Source organism: Clarias gariepinus, chromosome 19 (assembly GCF_024256425.1).
Source record: "Clarias gariepinus isolate MV-2021 ecotype Netherlands chromosome 19, CGAR_prim_01v2, whole genome shotgun sequence".
Classification (NCBI taxonomy): Eukaryota; Metazoa; Chordata; class Actinopteri; order Siluriformes; family Clariidae; genus Clarias; species Clarias gariepinus.
Window position 1 is genome coordinate 18,429,322 of NC_071118.1, and position 20,084 is coordinate 18,449,405.

General features: G+C 38.0%; 1 protein-coding gene across 1 annotated transcript in view; it reads right to left on the reverse strand.

Annotated features, from left to right (window-relative positions):
• Positions 1-1,536: 1,536 nt before the first annotated feature.
• c19h5orf15 (chromosome 19 C5orf15 homolog) overlaps positions 1,537-20,084 on the reverse strand; it is a 32,255-nt gene continuing 13,707 nt past the window's right edge. The window contains exons 2-3 of the mRNA XM_053478071.1: positions 18,558-19,123; positions 1,537-1,970 (exon numbers count right to left, since the gene is read on the reverse strand). Of these exons, the coding sequence (XP_053334046.1) occupies positions 1,839-1,970; positions 18,558-19,123 (698 nt within the window). The 3' untranslated portion in view covers positions 1,537-1,838. The remainder of the gene's footprint in view (positions 1,971-18,557; positions 19,124-20,084) is intronic.

Sequence of the window (20,084 nt, forward strand, 5' to 3'; positions counted from 1 at the left end):
TTCTGCTTCCAACACCTTAACTTTAAAAACCTACTGTTCACTTGTTGCCCCACCTTTCATGGGTACCAGTGTAAGGAGACAATGTTATTCATGTCACCTGTCAGTAGTTTTAATCTTATGGCTGATTGGTGTACTGTATGTTAAAAAACAACTGGAATTTTCTAGTCTATTAGTGATGGGTCGTTCATGAACGATTGGTTCTTTTTGAACAATCTTTAACGTGACTCAGAAGAATAAGTAGTAGTAGAGAGTGATTTGTTTATTTTCTACTGGGGCGCATGCGCAAATCATTGCAATACCACCGTAGGTTATGTACAGGAAACAGAATTGAGTGATTCTTTCACAATGACTATTCTAGTCCAAATCGTTCATTCTTTGAAACATGACTCCCATAGACGCTATGCAGTGAAGTACACAGCAAAACTACAAGCAAACTTCCAAACTTAACAGGGATACCAATCTCAATTGTGTGATAATGGAAGGTGGTTCCTCTCAAGGTTCTTCCTATTGCGATCTTAGGAGGTTTTTCCTTAACACTGTTATAGCCTCAGCTTGCTCATCAGGGACAATGTGCTCATTTTAATTCATACTCAACAGGGATACCAACCTCAATTGTGTGATAATGGAAGGTGGTTCCTCTCAAAGTTCTTCCTATTGCGATCTCAGGAGTTTTTTTTATTAACACTGTTATAGCCTCAGCTTGCTCATCAGGGACAATGTGCTCATTTTAATTCATACACATTTCCATAATTTTCTTTTGATTCTGAAAAGTTGCTTTTGCGACGTGACTATTGTTAAAAACAATATACAAATAAAAATAAATTGAATCAAAACTGCTATTTCCAGTACATTGTATCAGATAGTCAACACATGACCCAATGTTTATAACCTTAACATAAATTTGAGCAAAATAAGTTCATTACTAATGTCTTATGAATCTGTTTTTTTTTTAAATAGCATACAATTTTAGATATTTAGACACTAGTTAAGACAGGTTTGAGTCAGCATATTGAACAAGGCTAGTAAGGTGTATTTCACTGAGTTCATAAGGATAATTAATTTACATGAGCAGTGATAATCTTTTGTGCCTTATCAACTGTGTGGATATGGAAGCATGTTGGTGCACAATGTTTTTGGTATATCACCCACACCACCCTTTAGTGGCTACAATTTACAGTAAAAGTTACATTTATCATGTCCAGTTACTCAAATGCAAAATTATATTTACAAATTAGGCAAATAAAATAGTAAATACATTTAATGTCACAAGAAAAATAAGGGTCCAGCCCCAAAACTGCATAATAGCCTAGAGACTTTCCTTTTCCTGTGTTTTTTACAATAATTATTACATAATAAAAATTATTAAAACATTTTTGATATCAATAAGCATAAGCAAATCTGCATGTCAGAAAATTACAGCTAGGAAAACAAGCATAACTATTATTTCCATTCACTATAAAATTGCTGCAGTTCCTCCCAGTTCTCTTTCCTCATGTTAATCAGTGGAATAAAATGATTGCTTTCATGCTAATTACATTTTATAATCAGTACATTAATTAAACAGCGACATGGTCCCTCTTAAAAGCCATGGAAAAACATTTGCAGGTTATATTCCTGAATATTTAAAAAACAATAAAGAAATATGAGATGCATAAAGGAGAGTGCCCAAAGAGGACTAGCCCAAACTGAATAAAACATTTTTTAATTACTTCTAAATACACAAAAGTATCCTTTTATTGAAAAAAAAATTAAGCAGTTTCCATTCACAAGTAATAAACCCAGCTCTTCATATTTAAAGGATATTATAATAATCTTAAATGTTATGATATATGATTGGTTTAAAAGACATAATTGTTGGTCATCTTCAATGAAGGCATTGCCTCATCCACGTTCTGATCAAGCCGATGGTATTCTATGCTGCGGGTACAAAGGCCTTCCCTCCAGCGCCGACTCTGAGCCAAGAGCATTATCTGTATAAGCAAAGCAATAAACAAATTTTAAAAATATATTTTTTTAATCCCCCAAATAACTGATCTGTAAAGTTGGTGGTCAAGATGTTTTTGCACAATTAAAGCAAAGCAGACTGCAAATTGCTCAATAGCATACGTGCATGCATGTCTGCTTTTGATGGCAATTGTTTAAATCTGGGGAAAAAAATACAAAGCTAAATAATAATAAACCTTTTTAGCAGTTTGTGCTACAGTAGCTCTTCTGTGGGATTGAACCAGATGAGCTGCCTTCTTTGTCAGTAAGCATCAATGAGCCTTGCGATCAATGAGCCTACACCACACTTACAGTAAGTAGACAAGCGGTATTGTACTTTTTACCTTCGCAGCACATAACGACAACATTTGAGTTTGTGCGTTTGCTGGCTTTTACCGCTGAGTGGCGCTATATAACTATAAACTGAGACCTTAGGCCTTAGTTCGTTCTCTCCAGGATTAATGAGCCGCTGCTCGTCTAGAGCCGCACGTAGTTGCAGATAAAATGAAGTGAAACATTGTAGTTAAACTAATTCATAATCACAGTACTAACATTACAGTACAAATTTACAATTTAAATGTAATTAAATATTTTTAGGATAGAATTAAACCAAAGTAAACGTCAACATACTGAGCCTTTAGATTTTATGTGCACTTAGAAAAACTATGCGTGTAGGGTTTTGTGTGGATCTTATATTTTGTGTTCTTTAAATTTGTAGTAGATTTATTAACTAAAATAAATGAAACTAAATGACCATAAAATTAAAACATTGTCAGATTAATGTGTGAAAACTATATAAGCTACATAGCCTTTATAAGAGACTACTTTTATTTAAGTGCACTCACAATAACGAAAAAACTTTATGATTTTGTTAAATAAAGACAGCAAACAGGGATACAGCATTGTTCTGTATTGTTTTCGGTAAACTTGAGCATGTCAGAAAATGAACTGAAACTCCATGTATACTTGACTCTCAGACGTGAAAAATATATACTTATAGAAAGCGAAATGTCTGCGTTTATATAATCTATTGAAAAACTTATTTTAGATTCTATAATTCGTGTGAAAAGTAAATTATAAAAGCATCCACTAGTGCGGAGACAACATGATGACATGACCACCTTTATCACAGCCGAAACCAAAAAAAAAAAAACTAATTTATTAATTAAATATTAAAATGGTCAGAGTCAGTCTGTTTGCTGTTTTTTCCGACGCATTCATAATCATTAGTCCACTTCTGCCGCTGCACTCTGAAAAACTTTGTGTGCAATTGAGCGCTGATTAGACTAGGAAGGAATTTAAAGAGCAGGATCACGATGCTCAACGCCCCGAGCCCAAACCTTATTTAAATTAAATTAACAAAAAAAAAGTAGATAAGAATAGCCCACATTTATAAAAAGCATATTTATTTAGACTATAAAAAATAATCCTGTATTTATTTTTAGATGTGCCAGCTGCCACAGTTCTTATATGTATCTTTATCGGAGTAAATCATTCAGCAACAAGTTCGTAACTTTCCATGTAAAACATGTACATTTGCATGAGTAAATTGTTTAAATGTATGCATCATGAGCTATTGATCGGTAATTTATGTAAACAACTCAGTTTAGATGTAAGTAAATGCTTATTGCTGCGCTGTTTGGGGGAGGGACGTGCTGACGTTTGGTCTACCTTCTTTGTGTGTGTGTGTGCCTGTTGAGACGTGTTAATAGGGCGTGGATTTTTCAGTGAAACAGAAGCTCTGCTGAAAAAAGCTAGGCACATCAGTCACTTAACCCAAATAAAAGGGGGTAAAATAAATAAACCGAGATGCGTGTTTTTTACCCCCGTGAACACAGCGTATTCAGAGAAAAGCGTGCCCGCGAGAGGTTGTGCTCAAACCACTGAGGTCCTGCGGATTCTAAAACTGACATTGTTACCATTTTTTAATCGCTGGAATAGAAGAGAAATATCCTCATCATAACATGCGTTGTATTGTTTTTATCACTCTATACACAACCCGTGATTTTTATGCTATTTTAGAGATGGAAAATACAAATGGATTCTTTTTTATATATATAAAATATAAACTTTTAATATTTTAAAAAATATCAAAGAAAATGATTGTGTATAGAGTGATTACAGACATATAGGACATCTATGGCAGGGACTAAGGACAATAACGGACGATAAAACATCAACAACCGGTATACCGACGCGGACGTGTCTCTGTAAGACGAGCGTGAACACTTTCATGCTTTGAGGCTGTAGCCAAGGACGCTAGCGATGCTTATGCTAGCGGCGCTAACAGCTGCAGACAGGAAGACCGAAAGTGTGTTTATCATCCTCGAGCATGATGTGAGGAGAGCCTTCAAGAAAGTGAACATCAGGAAAGCAGCAGGACCAGATGGCATCTTAGGTCGTATTCTCAGAGCCTGCGCAGACCAGCTGGCACCTGTGTTCAGAGAGATATCCAACATCTCCTTATCTCAAGTCAGTGATCCCCACATGCTTTAAGGAGTCCATCATTGTTCCTGTCCCGAAGAAACTCCATCCTGCTTTTCTTAATGACTATCGCCCTGTAACCCTCACCTCAGTAGTGATGAAGTGCTTTGAGCAGCTGGTCAGACACTTCATTTCTTCTAGGGATGCACCGAAATGGAAATTCTGGGCCGAAAACGAAACCGAAATTTTTGGATGCACTTGGCCGAAAACCGATACCGAAACCGAAAATGGCTTCATTAAAAAACATGTTTAAAATATTTTCTTTTTGTTTGTATAAAAAACTACAAATTAATTAAGCAATCAAACTTTTATTGATAATAAATAACAGTAATAAGGCTGTTTAACAATAACAAAACTTGCTTCCAAGTGCTTCCAAACCGCCGACATACTCCGTATTTGATGCGTAATGACAGCGCGAACGAGACGGGAGGATGGCAGAGGCGTGGCGACAATTTCGGCTTTTATTTTCGGCGCTTTCTTACGTTTCGGCCGAAACCGATAATGCTATTTCGGCCGAAAATTTTCGGCGGCCGAAATTTCGGTGCATCCCTAATTTCTTCACTATCCAACACACTGGACCCTCTACAGTTTGCATACCGCCCAAACCACTCCGCAGACGATGCAATCTCTCATCTCCTCCACACATCACTTACTCACCTGGACACTCGGAGAGGGAATTATGTTAAAATGCTCTTCATCGACTACAGCTCAGCATTTAATACCATAATTCCCTCCACACTCACCACCAAGCTGGAGCACCAGGGACATAGCTCATCTCTGTGTCAGTGGATCTCCAACTTCCTAACTGGCAGACCACAGGCAGTAAGAATGGGCGGACATGTCTCAGCCTCCCTCACTCTCAGCACTGGAGACCCCCCAGGGTTGTGTTCTGAGCCCCCTGCTGTACTCTTTGTACGCCTACGACTGCGTGGCCACTATCAACTCCACCGCCGTCATAAAGTTTGGTGACAACACTGTCGTGGTTGGCCTGATCACGAACAACGGCAAGACGGCCTACCTGAGGAGATTGGAAATCTGGAGAACTGGTGCCAGAGGAACAATCTCCTCCTGAACATCAGCAAGACAAAGGAGCTGATAGTGGACTTCAGTATAAAGCAGGAGAGGCACTACCAGACCCCGTCATCAACAGGAGCCCAGTGGAGAGAGTGGGAGAGAGCTTCCGAGGTGGGTGTTCACATCTCGCAGGACCTGTCATGGCCCTGTCACATTAACACCGTGGTCAAAAAGGTCCGGCAGCTTCCAACTCAGACTGCCCTCCAAGGTGCTCAGGAATTTTTACTCCTGCACCATAGAGAGCATCCTGATGAGAAACACCACGACCTGGTTCGAGAACAGCACCATGCAGGACAGCTGAGCGCATCATCCGCACCGAGCTTCCTGACCTGCACTCAATCTACAGCAAGCGGAGCTGGACCAAGGCCAGGAAGATCGTGAAGGACCTCAGCCATCCCAACAATGGACTGTTCACTCTGTTGCGGTCTGGAAAGCGATTCCGCTCCCTGAAGGCCGATACAGAGAGACTGAAGAGGAGCTTCTTCCCACAGGCGATAAGGTCTCTCAACCACACCACTATGCAGAACTAATACTAATCTTTTTAACATCCAAAATTGACTGGACATTCATGGACACTATGGACACATTCATGCACACCTACACTTACATATTTATGTTTTCATTCTGGACCATTGCACAAAGACACTTTAATAAGTCACTTTAATAACACAATTATTTTTATTAAAGGACTTTTTGCACTTTTTGCCCACCCTCAGTCTTTTTTTACACCAAATTGCAAAATTTTTACAATTCATATTTTTTCTCTATATTTGCTATATTGTAAATGTTCTATTGTACAGTATATTTCTGTTTTTATTTCTATTTTTATGTACAGTATTGTTCTAATTTTATTTCAATTTTTATCTCAGTTAAATTTAATTTTCAATTTAATTTTTATTCATAAATTCATTTATATATCATTTATTATTAATTTCTTATCTATAAGCTTTAGTTCTCTTTTTTAAGGTCACTGGTGGTCGTACAAGCATTTCACTGCATATTGTAATGATAAAATTTGAAACTGACCAATACAATTTATATTATGATAAGGAAAATCTCCATTTCTATTCCAGGGATTAAAAATAGTAATAATGTCAATTTTAGAATTTAGAATCCAGAAGATGAAATTTGCACAAATTTAAAAAGAGGCCCAAATCACTGCAGGTGAGGGTGGGGTGCATTTAAGTTTCTCTGAATGTATAGGTGAGAACAGCTAATTCACACCTGAGGAGGGTGATGAATTTGCATTTAAATGTTGTCTGCCATTGTAAAGCACACACAGTAACACTAAAAGAACAACATCCCAGGATAAATAGAAATAAGAGCCCCTGATTATACTGCATAAATATTATTTAGTACAACAAAATTCCTCTTTGGAAAACTTTATGCGTGCGGTTGAGCGCTGATTAGACTACGTAGGAAATTAAAGAGCAGGAGATAAACAACATGTAAGGTTTTATATTATTGTAAGACAATGTAATCTAATAAGAAGATTCCTGTGCTCTGAGAACAGACACACTGTGCTTCCCCATGCCTTCTGTGGTAACACTTTCTATATCCTGTATCCAAACGAGGATACATCCAAATGGCTCTTGTCTGCTAGAACCCCTTTGTTTAATCAGGAGAATGCAAATGCATCTTCTCTCACCTGTCTGTCTCCGGGTCCCTCTATGACTGACATGTTAATGACTGGTTCTTTTGATGTTCGGGACATAGCACAGGTTAAATGTGCTCTCTTTGCTCTATAAAAGCTTTTGTTTTCCGGAGCAAGTTTTATATAACTTTCGTCACGTCATGTTTAAAGAAACATCCGCAGTGTTTTGAATTAAAAAAGCTTTGTTGTGGTGTCAAATTAAATTTACATACAGTTCAGTTGTTTTTCATGTTGTTCTTCTTCAAGATATTCATGATAAATGTTGGCTTGCTTGTAGTTAGCTTTGGTATTATTCCATGTTGATTTTTTTCTCCATCATAGATCTACTGTAGTATTATTTAATTGTAGTGTTGTATTACTGACATTAAGTGTGCTTGTATTGTTTTGTCGCCATGCAATGTCAGTGCTGAAGCAACATCTGTCTGTCAAGGTTATAATCTACATGTGTACATTTACTACATGCAAGTTAAGTGCTTAAAATTCAGGTTTTAACATGACGGTCATCACCAGGGACTGTGAATGCATAGAGCATGTGTGTGTTGTCATTTTGATAGTTGTTCGGCTAGTAATATCTGGAGGGCTTTACTCATTGATACTCATGTTTAGTAGGTGGCAGTGTTCCACTGTTGTGCTTTGTTCCTGATACTAACTTGGCCTAAGTAATGTTGCACGATGTTGTCACTTGTTTGGAATATTACAAACTGAAAATCTGGAGTGCCTGAATTTAACAAATATTGAGAGCAGTTTTGTGCGAAGATGAGAGTCCAAGCAGAGAACAGTAACAGAAATTATCTGTGCCAGAAAGGTATAAGCAAGTAGGAAAATAAAGGTTTATAGAATTGTTGTGAAACCAGCAGTGTTGTATGGTTTGTAGACATTGGTGCTGATGAAAAGAAAGGAAACAGGGCTGCAGGGGCGGAGCTAAAGATAGTACAATTTGCTTTGAGAGTGACAAGAATGGACAGGATTTGGAATGTGTATATTGGAGGAACAGTGCATGTAGGGCAGTTTGAAAAGAAAATTAGAGAGGCCAAATTAGAATACTTTGGAAATGTGCATAGAAGGAATAAGGACTTTATCGAGAAGTAACTGTTAGAGACGAAGTACAGGCAGAAAGAAGATTTTGAACAGTTTTGTGTAGCAACACTAGACACAAATAAAGTCTAGCCACATAACATTTTAATTAGTTTTTTTAGTTTCAATAGATTCTGATACTAAAAAAAACATGAAAACAAATAAATACATTAATAATAATAATAGTAATAATAATCGTAAATTAATACTAATAGATAATTTTTTTTTGTTCACCTGCTATACCTGAAATAAATTTTTTTTTTTTTTTTTAAAGCTGCATTTATTGGTTTCCGTTTCCTTTTATAAAAAATTCAAATTAATTTAAATTCCCTTTGGTAATTTAAGGGGGCTAGTCCAATAGTAAATTGACGTATATTTGGGGCATATTAAAAAAAATAAAATAAAAAAAACCTATGCATGTTAATTAGTTTTTTTTCTCACGTTGTTTTTGGCATTACTCGCATTGATTTATAAATTCAAATTACAGCGACTATAGTGATTGTGGTTAATTGAAAGATATAGATAAAACTAGGCTTTTTAACTAAAACTGAACCAGTGTTGTTAGCAATAAGCTGAAAACATACACAGTGCTGTCGTCGCAGAGTAACTACATCATCAAAACCGCGTCCCGTTAGAGGAGAGGCACTCCTTCAGGTGTGTTTTAAAAGTTCTACGTTTGCTAACTTCTGTTGTTTACGTAATTTATGCATTACAATATTTGTAATTTAGTGAGGCATTTGTAGCGTGCACTTTGTGTATAAGCTGGCCCTGACGTAGAGGGGCGTGTGTTAGAAAATGAATAAATTAATTGGTTATAGCCATATTCCTTAGAGTGTTCTTTGGAACAGGAAGCCGCGTGCAGTTGCAGTTATACACGTGGGATGTGCATGATTTTTATTGTCTCCGTGACGTAGAGGCGTGCAGACACACCTGAGGTTCGTTTTTCTGAGAGTGTTCTCAGAAACAGGCTAGATTGGCCGCATGCCTTATTAATTCACTATATTGGGATTTGATAAATGTGTAAATAATCTCCAAAGGTGTAGAGGCACGTGATTATTAAATATAATTCATATTTCTGATAGTGTTATCAGGAACGCGGGAATATTGCACATTTTTGATAATACACTTATAAATTACAGTATTCTTCAGTTTTAAATATATACTCATTATATTGGTATTTGATAAATGTGTGAATAATCTCCAAAGGTGTAGAGACACGTGAGTTTTAAATAGAATTCATATTCCTGATATTGTTATCAGGAACGGGAGCTATTGCACATTTTTGATAATACCCCTATAAATTACAGAGTGATTCCATCTCAAATCAACCAATGGGTTCCACCACATGATCACAGATTTTGCTGATTTTTTTACCAATTGTTGGTATTGCCATGAAAATAAAACCCCCCAATTTTTTTGTCCCAACTCCCACTCGTTAAAAAAATGGCAGCCATCTTGATTTTTGGCCGCAACGCGGTTTGAGACGTGCCTTTCCCTTAATAACTCACTTGCTATATGTCATATGGAGATGAAACTGGGTATATTTATGTAATTTTCCATGTAGATTCAGATTCTGCATTCTGAATCAGAATTTGGCTATCTCTTGTGGTTATGGAGATACATCTTTGGGGGTACCCCTTTTCGACCCCCCAGAACCCAAGGTCTGCATGTATATATGTTACTCAAAAAAATAGGGGTTACTTCACATCACCTCATCTTGAAAATAAATAAAAAACGGGTGTGTTATGCCCTGTTTTATAGAAATCATCAAAAAATTAATTGTCCAGGTTTTGCAAATGTTTTACGATTTGATACACATTTTGTATACAGAGAATGTACATGGATCTACACAATAGGCCTTATCTACCAGTAAATGTGTCATTTTATGGTGGTACATGTAAGATACATGTATCACTGTCAAACAGTATTCTGTAACTGAAACATTCAGGTTCATACTGATCAGAAAGTTGAATTATCTCCGACCAACTCCATGAGTGACCTCACACTCAAGGAACTTGGTGATTGCATTTGAGATGGAATTACTCTACAGTATATACTTATTCACTCTGTTCGAACCCGTAAGAAAAATAAATAAAAAGGTATATATTCTGGAATAATTCAATGAAACGAGCTTAAAGTGTCCGTAATTAAACCGACCATCTTGAGGTGTCCGCCTAACTTTGATACACTACAATTCATCAATAATCAAAGCATGCGTAAAAAATTATTACATTTGTGCACACAATATAATGACTGCAGTAACAAAAATAAGTAAGTAAATAGATTAATTCATGATTGAGAAATTATTGGTACAAGTTAGATACCAAATTATGCAGCGTTGAGCTTCGCTACTCTAAATTAAACACAAGACGGCTTGAGAGCTCATGACAGAGCGGCATGCACTCCTGACACAGACAAAGAACTGACTGACTAACAACTAATATTAAAACTAACACACCTAACATGACAAACATTTGAACAGATTCTATGTGACAAAGATTCATGTCTTTCATGTTCTATATGACTGTACTCTTGTTTACACATAACTATATTGCTTTTACAGACAAAACAGCAGCAGAAAGATTTCATCGTAATCGTAAGCACACTGGAAGGAAGCAGGCCACATAAAAAATTGTGACAATGTGTGATGCCATTAAACAACCTTTTCTTTTATTTCAGATACAGAAATTTCATTGGATCAGCTGATGGTTGACTTTATTGTGTCCAATGAAATTTATGAATGTTGCTTATGTCTAACCAAAGGCTTTCTCATAGCAACATCAGACAAGGTGGAATTCTGGCACAATTCATCAGAGATATCCCTGAATCATCCATATGTAACTCTAATCTGAGATCATACTGATTTATATGCTGATGCGCATCTTCTGTAGTGAAGGATTGGAGGCACGGGCCCATAATGAAGTGCTAGTAACCTCTCTTCTGGGCTCCAACTGACTCTCTACTATACGCAAAGTATCTGGGTCTAAAAAGAGATCAGCTTGGAAGATGACTTGGATGTTTTAGACACTGATTTTTCCCGACCTTACCTCGTAAACAATATTGTAATATTTACCTCTAGAGACCGAGCCCTGAACTCCAAACCTTCGTTTAAGAATTCAGCAGGCCATCTCCAGTCCTTCTGGTCTTTTATCAATAGATTCCATTCAAAACCAGTTCCCCAGACCATGAAGCCAAACATCTACACTCACAGAGAGGAAGTTAATTATCAGTTCCTGTAGCTTAATAGAACCACAGGCGTCATGAAGACACCACAAAAGGTGTCATATCTTCTCATTTCTTTACACAGGCACAGGGTTTTGATTAGTTACATTTTTTTTTTTTTTTTTTTATTTCGTAAATCTCCTCTATGCCAATGCCTGACTGTTCATTTGTCGTCATGTTATTGTCAAATTGTAGTAAATTCTGTAAGAATTTAAGGGGGCACTGTAAGGTTTTATAACATTGTAAGACAATGTAATATAATAAGAAGATTCCTGTGCTCTGAGAACAGACCCCTCACTGTGCTTCCTTATGCCTTCTGTGGTAACACTTTCTATATCCTGTATCCAAACGAGGATACATCCAAATGGCTCTTGTCTGCTAGAACCCTTTTGTTTAATCAGGAGAATGCAAATGCATCTCCTCTCAGCTGTCTGTCTCCGGGTCCCTCTATGACTGACATGTTAATGACTGGTTCTTTTGATGTTCGGGACATAGTACCATTTAAATGTGCTTTCTTTGCTGAGAATAAACAGAGATCTTCAGACATCATGCCTGCGTGTGTGTGTGTGTGTTTGTCTATCCCGGTCGATCGTGATAAGTGTATCAAGGTGCAGCGGACACAACAAGAAATAACTCTTCTTCTATTAGCTTAAAACGTAGCTCGAACACACTTCATCATTTAAAACCTAACACAACAATAGCCCGCGTTTAGTAAAACATTTTTATTTAAACTATAAAAAATTATCCTGCATCTATTTTAGGCGTCACAATGACAAAAAAGCTTTATGATTTTGTAAAATAATGAAAGTAAACAGGGTGCGCTATTCTGTATTGTTTTCGGGGAACTCGTCAGAATATGAACCGTGTATATTCGAATCACAGACGTGAAAAAAATATATACTTTGAAAGCGAAATGTCTACTTTTAAACTTATGGAAAACAAATTTTAGATTATGTAATTAGTATGAAAAAGTGAATCATATGTGCATCCACTGCTGCAGAGACGACGAGAATACAGGATTACCTTCATCACTTTGCTGTTTTTCCCCCCGACGCATGTCTTAACTTTATGCGTGCGGCTGAGCGCGTACGTAGGAAGTTAAAGAGAAGGATCACGATATGTCAGGCTGTGCGCCCAAATCCACTAACGCTCCTCGCTCACTTCGTAGGCTCCCTAGATAGATGGCACCCCCTTCTGTAGGTATGCAAAGGGACGGATCCGCCTATTCGGGCCAGCTGGAGATAATTAACGTAAATAGGATCTCGGGCTTGCTCCGCATTATAAAAGCAAGGCGCGGAGAAGGACATGATACGGTGGAGCAGGAATGGCATGTGTGTTCAGCGATGTGATGCGCCCCATGGATTTTGAACAGGGCACTGAAAATCCGCCCTTCGATCCCCGCGCTCCCGCGACGCCTTCACGCCGTGCAGGAGCGCTACCTTCTGCCACCCTGTGTGACCGCATGCCAGCATGGCACTGCCCCCAGACCTGCACGTGCACTTCATTCCTTCCCTTTTTTTCTTTCCTCCCTGCTTTAACGCTTTTCTTTCCTATTTTACCTAAATAAATGATGCTTTCTCCCATAAAACCTCGCCTCGTGTACGTGCTTCATGATGCCGCCCGTGCAATAGGGTCGAACCCATTACAGATACCAAATAAAAATCCCAAGCCCAAACCTAATTTAAATGAAATTAACAAATATTGTAAGTACAAAAATAAATAGCCCACGTTTAGAAATTCTTTCCGAGGCTGCGTTGGGCCGGTGCTATGCGCAGACCGCCGGGAGATGTACTAAAGCTCAAATCTCCGAAAACTACACTTGTGACACAATAACAGTAATATTCCAAACATTTTGCAGGCTGCCGTTTGGAGAAACCAGAGAATAAAGGATAAACCAGTTGTTGGGTCAAAATAACCCAACCAGGTGTTCATTTGTAAATGACTCACTACATCCCAGTTGACCCAACATGAGCAACCCAACAATGTGTTTAAAGTACCCGAAATAACCCAGAATTTTAACCCAGCATAAACCACCCAACAATGTGTTTTCAAACAACATAACATTTTTAGTGCATCTTTTTTGAGTTATTGTAATGTTTTATTCTGAAAGTCTATTTTACCAGTTATTTCTTTATTTAAAGTTTGATGTATTTTTTTTAAATAACAGATACAAACAGAGATAGGCTATATAACAGTTCATTCTTTGTACAAATAAAATTTTCAGCTAGTAAACTTGATCATCTGTCCAAACAGCATTTAACCAATGTTTTTTTTTTATCATTATTATACAATAAATATCACTAGCTTTGATTAGGATTTTAAATTTTTGTTGTATAAAGTTCTCAGATGTGGAAATTACAATCACTGTAGTATTTCTTCGATACAACATATTGTTAAGACTTTTTTATGACTTAATTATACAGTATTTAAAACTGCGGTGCAAAATGTCACTTTGCGCCACCTGGTGGTCATTTCACTAATGACTTTTAAATGCAACTGATTTATTTTGGCTGCTGCCGTTTTCCCACGCAGTGAGCGCGACGGTAATACCCATTCTGGTTGTCTACCTACTATATCACCGCTGTCAGCGGTACCTATAAATAGACCGATTCCTATTAGACTAGGTGGGAATGTAGGGAAGGTACGGAGAGAGATTGGATGGTTGGTTATAGGCCTGGGCAATAAAATGATAACGATGTTTCGCGATAGACACGTGATCGATATCAATAAAAAATGTGTTTGATAAAACGTTCGATATTTTCTTTGTCGGAAGAAAACAGAGGTTGCGAAGCTAACGTGACTGAGCATTCTTACCGGGCTTGCCCAAACACTTCGTAATATAAAAACAATAAAACCGAAAGCACACAAAATCCTTTTTAATCCTTCTACGGCAAGCCCCGAGGAGATAAATGCATCACACACACATATGCACATCACAAGCGCCCATCTAACATTAGCGCAATATAACAAAATCAAGTTAGGTCTGTTACACTAGTTTGGTTGCATTAACAAAGGCACTCGCTCTCTGGTAACCTAGCAACGGAGGGAGTAATACGCTAACAGCCAATCATGTAACAGTATCACATTTGGTTGCGCCATATTGTTGTCTCGTGCTGATCTGCTGGATTCCTCTTAAACAGAAAATGAGTCCCGCAGCGAGCAAGGAAATTGTAAATAAAAAAGGAAAAGTCAGCTTGCCAGTATGGCAGTTTTTTGGATATTATAAGTCTGACCGTAGTCAGACCAATGTTGTCTGCAAATTATGCAAGTCCGTCGTCCCCACCAAGACTGGTAATACCACGAACTTGATGTACCACCGTAGCCGCGCTCACCCTTTGGAGCACAGCCGTATTCAACCAACAACATCTGTAGCTGCAACACCACACAAGCAGAAGACCACCATGGACAGGTACTCTGCATCAGTGCCTTATGACAAACAATCTAAATGGTATAAAGATATAATGGAGGCAGTGGCATATCATATAGCCAAAGACATGCTTCCACTTAGCACTGTAGAGAAGCCAGGTTTTAAAAAGCTTATACACGTGCTTGACCCACGCTATATTCTTCCTGGCAGAAAGTACTTTTCTAAGACTGCCATTCCTAAGCTGTATGTAATGTGCAAAGAATCTGTGCAGCAAGAAATATTGTCAGCCAAGTACTTTGCAACAACCTCTGACCTGTGGTCAAGCCGTATTTCTGAGCCATACATTAGCTTGACCATTCCCTTCATAGACAAGAAATGGGGTTTAAAAACCAGATGCCTTAAGACTGCATACTTCCCCGAAGATCATACAGGAGAAGTGTGTGCACAAAATGGTGTGCATCACCACAGACAGCGGGGCAAATGTAGTAAAGGCGACTACACTGAACAACTGGACACAGCTGCAGTGTTTTGGCCATCGTTTGCACTCTGGTATTGGTGAGTAGCTTTGTCATTTTAATGCTCGCCATCGTTGTTGGTTCCTATAGTGATTTTATTAGCCAGTCATTGAGATTATATATTATGATCTATGAAAGCAGCTTTACACACGTGACTCTGTGTGCATGTTTCTGTGTGTGATCTATTATCAGTTATTAACACTGGCATTGTTTTTCTGCAGGTGCTGCAGGAAATGGTAAAAGAGTGGTAAAAGTATCTACCTTTTCTTACTCGTGGAAGAAAAAGAGTGCGCTCTCTAAAGCACAGGAACGTCTTCATCTTCCCACACACCAGCTGGTCACAGAGTCACCAACCAGGTGGGGCTCAAGACAAAAGATGGTGGCAAGGATCCTAGAGCAACAAAAGGCCATCACTGAAGTTTTGTCTTCTGACAAAAACAACAGGCACCTGATCCCAACGTGGCAGGATATTGATGTCCTTGAGTCAATGCATGCGGCCCTAATTCTTCTCCAGGAGTTCACAGACTCCCTTTCTGGGAAGTCATATGTGACGGTCTCGTATGTGAAGCCTGTGCTCCATCTTTTGCGCTCCAGTTTACTGAAAGTTAATGAGGCGGACACTCGAGCTGAAGACAAAAATAATGACCTATCTCAATGAGAAATATGCTGACCCTGACACAGATGATCTCCTGGACATGGCTACTTTCGTGGTCCCTAGGTTTAAAGGACAATACATCAGACCAGAGAAGGTAGGGGCCATTCAAATGAGAGCTGTGTCTGAGATCATGGATGTAGACCAGGGCCAATCACAGGCAGGGCCTTCTAAGGGAGCAGCAGACCAAGGTGCAGAAGGAGGGGCTGTCAGTGGACCACCTATGCCACTAGACGTGAAGAAGCAACGCAAGTCATTGGGGAGCTTTTTCAAAAAACAGTGTCAAGAAGATGATGCTTTGCCTCTCACTGAAAAACAAAAAGTGGAGAGTGAGCTAGAAAGGTACCTGATGTGCCCTGATGCAGACAGTGAGTCTAACCCTCTGGACTGGTGGAGGCTACACGAACACAACTTCCCCAGATTGTCTCAGTTGGCGAAAAAGTTCTTGTGCATCCCAGCCACCAGCACCCCCTCAAATGAATTTTTAGTACTTGGGGGTAATATTGTCACATGCATCAGGGCAGCTTTAGACCCAGAAAAGGTCAACCAGCTGGTGTACAAAACCTGGACTGAAAATATACTTCAATCGTATGATTCTTTTGATTGTGTAAAGCTGCTTTGTGATGATGTAAATCGTTAAAAGCGCTATACAAATAAAATTGAATTGAATTGATTAGAGTAATAATAACTTGAGTTACTTTTTTATATTTCTGCAGGTTTTATATTTCAAACAATGTTACTGTACTGTATCAGGTTTTTTTTATATATATTACAGATGTATCTCAGTCTACCTCAGTTTTATTTATGTTTACAAAACACTGCACATATTTTAAAAACACTTTATTCACTAGAAGGTGAAGAGCTAGTGAACTTCCTAGCACTAAACTTGCACTAAATTCTCAGGTTTCTCTGTTTATATTTAACACACACTATTTTATTACACTTTTTATTTACGATCAAAGGAAGTTAAGTTTAAAATAAAAATGTTTAATTGAAAAATATATTTTTCTCCTGGTCCTCATTTTAAATGGGTCATAAAAAATATCAATAATTATCTATATCGACTGATATGAAACACTGATATCGTGATACAGTTTTCAGCCATATCGCCCAGCCCTAGTTGGTTATATTCTTTTCATTTGCTAAAAGCTATTTCTTTTATGGTGATAATTTTTTTTTTCTGTTTAGTGTCTACTAGAGTTGGGTACCGAAAACCAGTTCCAATACGGCACCGGTACCTATATAACCGGTATGTATCAGACCGAAACAGAACGCGAATTTTGGTGTCTCATTACGGTTCCACTTAAATGCCTGAACTGTCGATTGAAATATTTGTTCTCTGGGGCTAGGATGACACAGTTGTAATAAGCATCAGATTCATCAACACACATGATCGCTAGTAAAATTTAAATACTGCAATCATTGGGTGTCAGAAATGATCTGAAAAATTATTTCCTTTATTAGAAAAATCTTGAGAACTTCGGAAAGCTTGGATAATACAAATCCAAAACATTGTTGCAGTAATGGTACTGTCCATTTTATTTCTGTAGATTAAAAGTTTACTAGATTAGATAAAAAAATTCAAAGCACAAATCATCAGGAAATGAGAGAAAATCTAAGATGCGCGTGATGCAACTAATGTTACACTTGCACTGACAGCAGCAAATGGTCTACCGCTATCTTAGCTTGCTAAATTAAACAAATTTCGTCAAAATGCCTAAAACTAAACGGTCCAAAGTGTGGCTATATTTTACAAGAAATGATTCTGACACCGCGACGTGCAGCAAATGTTTCACAACAGTTGCGTGTAAAGGGGGAAACAAATCTAATGAAACATTTGAGGGCACACGGAATAAACTCAAAAGCATAGGCGTGCACCGTGGTTGACAACTTGCGGACAACAGCTGGCACTATCGGTGTGGATGACTCCAGCCCCAGTCATACCAACCGTAGGAAAAAGGAGTCCACCGATTATTATGATGACGACAGCAGCCTTTTCGCTGGTTAGTAGGCTAATGTAATGTTAATAGCTAAATGCAAATCTTGCATTTATGCTAACAAATGGTCAAACGATTTGTAAAATACTAATGGAACATGGATTCTGTTTATAATTATGGCTTTTCAGCTAGTACTAGTAGTACTACAACAGTGACATTTACAACATTTACCACTGCAAAGAAGGCTAATTTGACTAAGGAGAGGTTGGAGGAATATATATAATATAAAAATAAATGAATATATATATATATATATATATATATATATGGTAATAATATATTGTAAAATTTTAAACATTCAATTTTTTGTTTAATAAAAATGTATTCTTGAGTCATCCACCATAATTTCTTGGCTTTTGTAAAGTATCAGTTCAGGCACCGTTTTGGCACTGGTAACGTTTTAAAAGTATCGATTTGGCACTGGTATAGAAAAAAACCCAAACGATACCCAACCCTAGTGTTTACCCATGTCAGTTTGCCACTCTCCACAACCATGAACCAAAAACTGAGTATGGTTACATTATGACTGACATACCTTTCTTTTATTGTGGTAGGTGATATACACTATGGCCACCAGCAAAGCAATGATCACCAGGTGAAAAAAGAAGTGCGAGTCTTCATCTTGAGTGGCATAGATGGTGGTGTCCTTCATGTGGACATCGATATTTCCAGTTTTGTCTTTAGCACGGATTTTATTTTTGTCCTGTTGGCTATTCTTCTTAAGACCCATGTAATTACCATCTTCATCAGGGCCATCATCGTTAGAGTTCACATCACCAATGGTGTTGATCTCATCAAGAAAGGTTGTAACATTCAAATCTTCAGGTTTGGATTCAGAAAGGTAAGTTAAATTTGCCACACTTGAGTTCAACACAGTAAGCTTAAGGTCTTCTGAGGTCACCTCTGATGCATTTATTGGTTTGGGAGCTGTTGGTGTCGTGTCTGCTGTTGTAGGGATGGAAGGGAGCTGAGTAGTAGCAACTTTGGTCAATTTTAAGTTTTGGATTTCTGATGTGTTCTTGTAATTGCTTGATATGGATGAAGGGAAGCTGGAGGAAGTAACATTTTGAATGTTTTCTACTTTATTTGACACAGGAAGGGCTGCAAAAGAAGACAGGTCCAAGATAAATTATATTTAAAAATACAATAGGTGCCTTACGTATTCATTAATACATTTATTTATTCATTTAGTCATTAATTTATTAGTCGAATAATTTAACTATTATTTTTCACAGGTAATCTTGTGATAATTTTCTGATTTGATTACTGTATAAGACCCAAATATTAGTCGCTTTTAGCAAACAAAATGTGTAAGTAGCTTTGGTGTACAAGTTATATGTAATATAACATATATACTCAGCAAAAAAAGAAACGTCCCTTTTTCAGGACTGTGTATTTCAACAATAATGTAAATAATGTAAAAATCCAAATAACTTTACGGATCTTCATTGTAAAGGGTTTAAACAATGTTTTCCATGCATGTTTAATTAACCATAATCAATTAATTAACATGCACCTGTGGAATGGTCTTTAAGACCTTAACAGCTTACAGAAAGTAGGCATTTAAGGTCACAGGTCTAAAAACGCAGGACGCTAAAGAGACTTGTCTACCGACTGTAAAAAACACCCAAAAAAGATTGCCCAGGGTCCCTGCTCATCTGCGTGAACGTGCATTAGGCATGCTGCAGGGAGGCATGAGGACTGCTGATGTGGCTAGGGCAATAAATTGCCATGTCCGCACTGTGAGACGCCTAAGACAGCGCTACAGGGAGACAGGAAGGACAGCTGATCATCCTCGCAGTGGAAGACCACGTGTAACAACACCTGCACAGGATTGGTACATCCGAGTATCACACCTGCCAGGTACAGAATGGCCACAACAACTGCCCGAGTCACACCAGGAACACAATCCCTCCATCAGTGCTCAGACTGTCCGCAATAGGCAGTCCATGAGGAGGAGATGCACTGCAGTACTTCAAGCAGCTGGTAGCCACACCAGATACTGACTGATACTTTTGATTTTGAGCCTCCCTTCATTCAGGGACACATTGTGAAACATTTT